Source organism: Aquila chrysaetos, chromosome 22 (genome assembly GCF_900496995.4).
Source record: "Aquila chrysaetos chrysaetos chromosome 22, bAquChr1.4, whole genome shotgun sequence".
NCBI classification, from domain to species: domain Eukaryota; kingdom Metazoa; phylum Chordata; class Aves; order Accipitriformes; family Accipitridae; genus Aquila; species Aquila chrysaetos.
Genome location: NC_044025.1, coordinates 16941748 through 16951116, shown reverse-complemented (window position 1 = coordinate 16951116; position 9369 = coordinate 16941748). Strand labels below are relative to the sequence as shown.

Genomic DNA, 9369 nt, shown 5'->3' with positions numbered 1-9369 from the left:
AACTTTGTCAACAAAGTTGATATATCCTCAGGCAAAAGGAATTATGGCCTAGGCACATGCTCAGGGCTCCAGCTCCCAGAGTTATGTAATATCTAAACCTAAGTTTCCATTAAAAACAATAAATACTGGCCCTCTCGGTTGCAAAACCAGCAGAGCTGGAAACATTAAGTAAACCTCTCGTACTGGAGTAACTGACTCAGTGTACATACCACACCTTAAGTTAAACCAGTGCGACACTGTAAGTAAATACTGCGCTCAAGTCACAGGCGTGTTTCCACAACTTTTGCCGCGCGGGCCCCGGCGGGGCCGGCCTGCCCGGTGCGGCGGGAAGGGGCTCTGCGCCGTTCGGGTCCCGCCGCGACCGAACAACGCAGGAGCGTTAGGAGAGCGCTGACTCTTGACTGTCTCGCCGGGGCTCTGCACCCTCAGGGGTTGGCTTTCCTCCCTGTCACGCTTGTGATTTTCCTGGACGGTAACTTTCGCCGGAGCGGGCCTTTCCCCGCCCGTCACACGGGGACAACGGCGCCGGACCCGCGGGCCCTGAGGGAGGACGGTGCTCCCCGGGCGGCGCGCAACTCCCGGGCTGCCCAGGCGATAACGGCACCACGGCCGCCCTCCTCCTCCTCCTCCTTCTCCTTCTCCTTCTCCTCCTTCTCCTCCTTCTCCTCGCAGGCGGGCGGGGGCCGGGGCCGCCCCGCGTCGGGCAGAACCGCCCGCAGCGCTGAGGCGAGAAGCGCGAGGCCTCCGCGCGCCGTGCCTTCCCTCCCAAGCCCAGTCCCGCGGGCCGCCATTCGCTTCACCCCGCCCGCCCCCCGCGGCGCAGCCAACAGGAAACGCCGAACGATATGACTGACAGGCGTCGGCGGCCAACTCGGAAGCTCCTTATTGCTGTGTGGCTGAGGCTCCGGCCGTATAAAGGCGGCCACGCGTTAAGGCTCCGGGCCGGAGAGTACGTGTCTCAGGGGGAGGAGAAGGTGGCGGCGGCGGCGGTGCCGGTGCGGAGCAGCCGAGCACCGCGGGGAGGGCTGTCAGCTCCAGCGCGTAGGGGATTTTAATCCGAATTCCGGCCGGCCCGGATTTTTATTGGGAGCGGGTTTTAAAGTGAGTATGAGCGGGATGGCGCCGGCGGAAAAGGGGGGAGGGTGGGGGGGAGGGGCGGCGGGACCGGACCGGATCAGACCGGCCCGGCGGGGGGGGGGAGCCGCCTCGCTGACCCGCGCTCGTCTCTCGCAGGCGCCCTGTCGTCCCTCTCGCCTCTGCGGACGGGGCAGCATGTCCGAAGCGGAGCAGCAGTTGGCGGCCGCCACCGGCGCCACCCAGAACGGGCACGAAGCGGCCGAAAGCGCCGGAGAGCAGCAGGCCGAAACCGGCGGGGCTCCGGCGGCGGCAGCAGCGGCGGCGGCAGCGGGCGTAGCGGCGACGGCGGGAACGGCGGCGGGGGCAGCGGCGGCAGCGGGAGCCGGACCGGCGGCGGGAACAGCGGGGACGGCCGCTAGCCAGAACGGAGCCGAAGGCGACCAGATCAACGCCAGCAAGAACGAGGAGGACGCGGGGTAAGCGCCGCGCCTCCCTCGGCGGGCTGAGGCGGGAGCAGGCCGCGCCCCCGCCGCCATACCCCCCCCTCCTCCTCCTCCTCTTCCTTCCCTACCCCCGGGCGCCATGTGCGGCGGCGGAGCGCGGCCGCTAGGCCCCGGCGCGGCCCTTCGGCGGGAGCGGAAGGGAGAGGCGGGCGGCTGGCGCGCTCCGCCGCCCCCGGGGCTCCGCTCCGCCCGGCGGGGGAGGGCGGCGGGCGGCCCCGGCTGCGGAGGGATCGAGCGGGCGGGCGGTGAGCCGGCGGCCCCTGCAGCACCAGCGCTTCCTTTGTTCTGGAGCTGCCTTTTGTTGGCGCCATGTGGTGGCTGGGGGAGGGGCGGGGAGCGGGTTTGTTGCCGTCTCACGCTGTAAAATGGAAGGGGATTTACCTCGGCTGGCTTCGCATCCCGCGTTTTCCTCATCCCTTTCCCTTTTTTTTTTTTTAACGAAAGGAGCGGAGGGAAGGAGTTGTTTTCTGGCAGGGCGCGGGGGGGGGGGGGGAGGCTGCTTCAAACTTTCTGGGGATTGCGTGACCGATCGCCAGCGGCGTCGGTGTAGATGCGAACATGTTTTGTGTCACGCCTATAAAAAAAAAAAATCCTGGCTTTGGAAGCTAGTCGGGGTAAGCCAAGTATTTGTGGAGGGAGTAAAGAGAAAAACAGCGTGATGGAGACGATGTGCGGTGTGTTTAAACCAGTAAGAGCGATTTTGGTGTACTTCTTTGCAACGTTGTCAGAAAACGGCTTATCTCTTGCAAGTGATGTTGGAGGGCGTCAGCATAGTTTCGCTGTGTTTTGGTAGTGGCATCCTTGTATACAAAAGAGTAATTTCTCTCCTATCATAGTTGGTCTGTTTATGTGCTTGACTTGAAAAATTACCTCCCTGTTTCTCAAGTGGCTCTTTGTGATTCAAGCTACTCCATGTATTTAATTGGAACTCCCTTTGTTATCCGTGGGCCCTGAACCAGAGGGTCAGATCCCTTAAGTTGAACAGAGAGCTGAAGCCACAGTAGTGTAACAGATTTTGGCTGTAAGGAAAGGAGTAAGACTTGCACAAGTTTCCTATAAGCTAGGGCTGGATGTACCTTTTACAGACACTACAAGGATTGAGAACCAGGCCGCTTAGATGTGTGTGAATTTTCTTTTTACTTCAAGTATTCTGCCCTGAAAAGTGGGTGATAACTCTTTCCCTTTCTTGCATAGGAAGTGACAAGTTTCAACCCCAAATCCGTGTAAAATGGAACTTATAAGAAAAGCAGGGGGGATTGACCTATGTGGAAAATCTAGTGCTGTGCTAAAACAAGAGCTGTCCAAGGCAGAGTTCAGGGTGCTGACATCAGAATATTTTGTTAAGAGCTGAAACATGCTTTGATTCAGCTGCACTAATACACTGAGGAGGAAAAAAAGAGGCTACATGTTAAGAGTGAAATTGCCCAGTTTGTGGGGCCTCTGAAGGCAAAGTCAAATACTAGGAATTCGGTCTTAATTTCAGGGGCTCTATTTTCTGTTACTTAAATAGATGTAGGTATCAATCATTCCAATTACAAAACAAAGGACTGTAAGTTACAAAGTGTAATATCTATGGATGTAGTAAGAGGTGAATTTAGCATGTGGCAGTATCTGTGTGCATACCACAGCTCCAACCCGATGGCATAAAGCAGCTAAAGCTGCCTCTAGACAAATTCCTGTCATCCCCCAACCATTGAATTTCTCTTGATCATTCTGCAAGTGTAGTCAATGATGACAGGGTATGCTATGGGAAAGCCACTGTTGGTCTGTACAGATTATGGCAGTTATGCTTGGTCAGGAAGCTGTTGTGATGAGAAGGAATCCCTCAAGTTACCTTTCTTTCACCTGTTATTGAAAGGCTTAGTAGACTTTGTAATGTCTTTTCTGTAAGGCTCTATAGTAATGGCTGCAAGAAGCACACAGACTTTACTTAGACCCTATGTATCATGCTGCACTGTCAGTTAAGAGTGCACAGCTTGATCTTCTGAAAAAATAAGGGTTTAGCCTACAAGGGGTATGGTTTCACCCAGTTTAAGGAAAAAAGGCAAAAAAAAAAAAAAGCATGTATAGTTTTTTTCTCATATTGCCTTTTGAACATAAATGGATGTTAGTTCTAGCAAATCAAAGTTACACATAAACACCAAAAGCCAATTTTATTTAAACATAGTCTAGTTTCTAAAGTGCTGCTAGCTTCTAGTGCCAAATCTAGGTTGCCTCTAAACAGAGTAATGACAACTTAAACTGCTTTAGTCTATAGTTAGATAAAAAGGCTCGAATGCTTTTAAAAGCTTAGTTTGTTACCTTGGAAACTATGAAAATAGAAAATACAGCCGTGTTATTAATGTTTTCATTTGAAGTGAGGCATTTGAAAAGTGCCTTATTGACTTATCTAAGTTTTGTTTGTTAGATTCACTTCTGTATTGTGCTTCACTAGTATTTAGTTCTTTGAGATGCTTCAGAGGATATTTTGTGTGGGAAAGTGGGCAGGGAAGGTACTGTATTGGCCATTCATGCAAGTAAAGAAGAATAGTGGAGATACTCCTGTCGTACTGATGAAGATAGAAGCAGATTCAGTAACTAAGCAGGAAGAAGTGCACAACATAGTAGTTAAGGCAGGTCCAAAGTCCCACCTGTTGTATGTGACTGACATAGATACCTGGTTTAAATTTTGCAGATCGTTCTTAGGACTAAAATTTTTACAGCCATTTGTCCAAATCCTGAAAGAGCTCAAGTATTTTGCTTTTGATGCCTTATTCTATCCTGAGTGCTTTCAAAGCAGTAGGAGTGATTCTAGGTTCTTTCAAAAAACTGAGTTGGTAGTACTTGACAATCAGTACTGCTTTGTTGCAAATAACTGAATACTGTTGAAAGAACGTAAGTTACTGGTGAGGAATATTTTAGGCAATTTTTGCTGTTTCTTATACCTGTATTAAAATTCAGCGTGCATTGTGTCATTCCTTCAGGAGGGGTGGAACCCATTCTTGTGCACTCCTGTAGTTCCACTAACTTTTGACAAGATGCAAAAGTATTTAACTTGCAACAGTTGGTTCTGTTTCTGACAATGCTGCTGGGGTGTGTACCACTGTGAGCATCTTGCTGCATGTGCTTTTCTGTAGTACTTCCTGAATCTAAATAGCTTATCTCTTTGAAATTTCAGGAAGATGTTTGTTGGTGGCCTCAGTTGGGATACAAGCAAAAAAGACTTGAAAGATTACTTCACCAAATTTGGTGAGGTAACCGACTGTACGATAAAGATGGACCCTAACACAGGAAGATCCAGAGGCTTTGGATTTATTCTCTTCAAAGAACCTGGGAGTGTTGAAAAGGTGAATTTAAGCTTCGTATTTCAGATTCTTAACTTCTAGGAGAAACTTTTCAGCTTGAGTTAATCACATCAAACTATCTTTCAGGTTCTGGAACAGAAAGAACACAGGCTAGATGGACGACTAATTGACCCCAAGAAGGCCATGGCAATGAAAAAGGATCCAGTGAAGAAAATATTTGTTGGTGGACTAAACCCAGAAGCCACAGAAGAGAAAATCAGGGAATACTTTGGAGAGTTTGGAGAGGTGTGTAATGGTTTCAGTGTTTACTAAGATAACTATAGTCTTCAGTTGCTGTTTAGCTTACTAATAATTTGCAAGTTGCACATTAAATTAATTTCAGATGTATCAAGTCTTTTGTAACTGATCCAGAGGTTTCCCATCTTGAGAGCAAGGAAGGCACATACTGCACTAGATGCTTCCATTGCTAGTTATAGATACCCTTGTCTTTAACTCAAACCATTTTATCTGATGTTAAAATTGTTTTAAGAGTTGTAAAATTGAAACCTCTGGTCTGAAAGCCAATGTTAGCGTAGAAAGAATATTGCAACTTTGGTGTTGCATAATATGCATAGATGGGAAACCTACAGTTTTACTGTCCCAAATGCCATGCGTTGAACAGTTCTGCTAAAATACCAGTCTGAAAATAGTATTTCATGTTTTCAGATTGAAGCAATTGAACTTCCCATGGATCCAAAGACCAACAAAAGGAGGGGGTTTGTGTTCATCACCTTCAAGGAAGAGGATCCGGTGAAGAAGGTTTTGGAGAAGAAATTCCATAACGTCAGTGGAAGCAAGGTAGACACTTTGACTTGTAAATCTTTGTCCAAGTTATTAAGCATAATACCACTAGATCAGTAATCTGAAAAGGATTTTGTAGACCTCTGCTCTCAAGATGGCAAAATTACAATAAGGACAGCTTGCAGTTTACCACAGGGGTGTTTTGCCATAAGTTCAGTCACAGAGGCTACGAAGTTTCCTTGCCAGTACTTGTGGCTTTAATACTTGCTCTGTTCTAGGGGCTTTGTATGTAAAGTATCTAATTGCATTCATTAAATACAGGTGGAAAAACTGGCTTATTTATCAGTCTAGCAATACAAGCCATTTCAACAGATATGTACCTATTTTCAGCATAGAGCACTTGCATAAATTCAAGACTTACAGACACTAACTTTGTAAGCTGAAACTGGCTCTGTCTGACATGGGCGCAGCTTCTGGTGCCTCCTGCTACCAAAACATTGTCATGTAAACCCAATACAAGGATCCAGAGCGTAAATGTGTGCTTATGGTAACTTGTTCTTGGTCAGCTGGTTATGTGAACTACTGTAAAAGTGGTGAGATGCTCTGAACAGCTGACTGCTCATCTGTGGGAATAGCTGATAGAGTGTCAAGCTAAGGAGAAGAGGACTGGAGGCAAATGATGTGTGCTGGCTTGGAGGTATCGCTCTTCTCTCAGTGCTGACCACACACTAACTTCAAAGCCCTATTAGACCTGGTCATACTGTCTGACACAGTGACTTGGATTGCACTCAGTTTAAGACTGGTCTTGATACAGCACAGAATAAACTTTGGCAAACCTAATTGCACTGGTAGTTGACAAGACACTCTAGTTAGCAGTAAAGTTTGTTTTCAGGAGAGATGAATGCTTATGTGCCAAGTGATAATAAAAAGAGCAGGTTACCTTAAAGCTCTTGTGGTGAAGAATTCCAAGCCCGGCTTGCTGAGGTGCTGTTATCATAGGGAGTTGTTCCTTTCACAGCAGCAGCAGCTTTCATCTTGGACTGTGCACAGATTCAGGAACTAGGAAGCTGGCTGACAGCTTGAACTGCAGCTTGGGAACCTGTCTTGGAAACGTCAATTCTGGTTGTTTTTAGCTGTTCTTAGTATTTGATAAGTGATGATTTCAAGTGTTGGTAGGTGTACTGTACAGTCCAACACAATGTTCGGTGTGTAGGGTGTACGAGGGCTGCCAGGAAAACTTGTTCTTGTACATTTCTCAGACCCTTATTCATCCAGGGCTGCTCAGGTGAAGCTGTCCAATAGCAACAGCCTCATTGTGGAGATTGTGCCAGGAAGCCTTGCAGCTCCTACAGGAGCAGCAGCTATGCTGGGGTGGCCTCAGCACCTCTTCCATGGGGGAGTTCATAGTGGAGAATAGGCAGTATTAAAATACTCTGAAAGCAGTGTCCTGCTTTGTATGGGCAATAATGATTTAACCTTTGTCTTCCATCTGGGAGTTGATGGTAGGGAATAGGTGGTATAAAATACTCTGAAAGCAGTGGCCTGCTTTAAATGGCCAATAATGACTTACCTTTGTCTTCCATCTGGGAGTTGATGGTAGGGAATAGGTGGTGTAAAATACTCTGAAAGCAGTGGCCTGCTTGAAATGGCTGTCAGTGACTTACCTTTGCCCAGGTGGCACAATATATCAGATGCTTCTGGGTATGCATTAGTTCTGCTCACATGATAGGGAGCACAGCATGTATACTTCCTTTGCCTCCAGAGTAACCTCTGGCTTTCCTAGGTGGTTAGGTTGGGTGTGGGTGCTGCTGCTGCTGTAAGACAGTATACATACTCTTCCTTGTTTTTTATTTTCAGTGCGAGATTAAGGTAGCACAGCCAAAAGAAGTATACCAGCAGCAACAGTTCAGTAGTGGTGGAGGAAGAGGTAGCTATGGAGGAAGAGGCAGAGGTGGAAGAGGCGGCGGTAAGTACTACACGCACTACTTTAGTATGGACACATTCTAAATAAGTTGTGTGTACTAAAATGGGATTTTGTGGATGGTTTTCCCTTCTATAGCTCAAAGTCAAAATTGGAATCAAGGTTATGGCAATTACTGGAACCAGGGTTATGGGAATCAAGGATACGGCTATCAGCAAGGTTATGGTGGCTATGGAGGCTATGATTATTCAGGATATGGGTATTATGGATATGGACCAGGCTATGATTACAGTAAGTAAAGAGAACTGTATTGGGTATAAGCAAGCGTAACTAATTAGCAGTTTAATGCATTTGTTCTCTTGTTCATAGGTCAAGGCAGTGCAAATTATGGGAAGACACCAAGACGTGGTGGTCATCAGAATAACTACAAGCCATATTGATCAAACTTATTCAGGTATGCAGTGGCATGGTCTCTTTTGGAAAATGACTGCATAGGTTTTGTATACAATGCTGTAGATGGATATTTCAGTTCTGTACCAAATTTAACTTTACAATAAATTTCTATGGCCTGTTAAATGTGCATCTTACTTGGAAGAGCTCCCTGGAAATGTTTTACATGTTTAATACTTACAGATAACTAGTTGTCTAGACAGTGTGGTGTGTAAATTTCAGCCTTGCTGAAGATATTAATTAATGATTTTATTAATAGGTTAAACTGAAACTGATTTTGAGGGTCTGCTTAAAGCTGCAGCTCTGCATCTAGGGACTGCCTCTTGGAGTTAACTATGGACTCTGCATTACTCCAGTTGTACAGAATGAGATGCATCTTAGGGAACCAGTGTCACTTTCCACCTTTTTATTTTGTATTGTTTTTGTGTCATACATTTCCTGTAATGGAAGTGTTAATTTTACTGTACTTTTTGGTACCTTTTTGGAATCTAATGTATTGTAAGGTATTTTACATGTGTTCTGATTCACCATGACATGGATATTGAAGCTATCCTAGCTTTTGAAATAAAAAAGGCGTAATCTAGTGTCTTGTGCCATTCTTCAGCTTATGTATTAGTAAAATGCCAGTATACTGTTCCCAGAACTTAGTTCATGGCAGTACCTTGGTAGATGAAGAGTTGTGCTTAACTGTTTTTAATCTTGAAGGCTGTATTGGTAGTTGTGCTCGCTTGCAGTTAAGTGGCAGCTAAAAACTGCAGTCACTTCTGCCTGGAGGTTATGGAAGAGGACTCAGGTGGAAAGCCCCAGCTGTTGTGGAGGCTGTGCTGGTGGCTCATGTCCTAGACAAGGACAGAGGCTCAGCATAACTGTGGTTGTGTCTCCATTGTAGGGCTCTGCTAGGAGGAGCCAGAGGCATAGGTTTCAGGTAGGGCTTGGGAGTCTAGACAGCATTGCTGGAGGAAGCTGAGAGGCATGCAAGAAGCTAGCTGCACTTCCTTCATGTTTCACTCTCTTGAACCTGAGACTTTTCTACAAGTTCTTAATAGTATGTATACCTGCCTTGAAAGACAGGTTAGACAGACATAAAATTACCAATGCAAAGTCTGAATTTTTGCAGCCTTTTTGTATATCAAAAAAGGCTAAAAGAACTTCCACTAAAGTTGTGGGTGGAAAAACAAAACATGATCTCTTTCCTTAGAGATAAGTGTCCAGCTAGAAACATGCTCTCCTTTTTTGACTAGTTTACCACTATTTTAAGGCAATAACTATCATGTGATTTGCCTGGCTTGCTGCAGAATAGTCCCAATCTCAGATTTATAAATAAGTAGCAAGCGCTGCTGCACAAAGTAAACTT

General features: G+C 46.6%; 1 protein-coding gene across 7 annotated transcripts in view; it reads left to right on the top strand.

Annotated features, from left to right (window-relative positions):
* Positions 1 to 874: 874 nt before the first annotated feature.
* HNRNPAB (heterogeneous nuclear ribonucleoprotein A/B) overlaps positions 875 to 9369 on the top strand; it is a 31379-nt gene continuing 22884 nt past the window's right edge. For 3 of the 7 annotated variants that reach the window (XR_005931118.1, XM_029997846.2, XM_029997843.2), the window contains exons 1-8: positions 875 to 1101; positions 1234 to 1553; positions 4738 to 4906; positions 4991 to 5149; positions 5570 to 5701; positions 7502 to 7610; positions 7704 to 7856; positions 7935 to 8019. Coding sequence is in view for 6 of the 7 variants with exons in the window: in XM_029997846.2 (XP_029853706.1) it covers positions 1273 to 1553; positions 4738 to 4906; positions 4991 to 5149; positions 5570 to 5701; positions 7502 to 7610; positions 7704 to 7856; positions 7935 to 8005 (1074 nt within the window). In the remaining variant the exon portion in view is untranslated. Of the gene's footprint in view, positions 1102 to 1233; positions 1554 to 4737; positions 4907 to 4990; positions 5150 to 5569; positions 5702 to 7501; positions 7611 to 7703; positions 7857 to 7934; positions 8020 to 8274; positions 8599 to 9369 lie in introns of those variants that run through there. The other 4 variants (XM_029997849.2, XM_029997847.2, XM_029997844.2 and 1 more) reach the window with 3 other exon arrangements.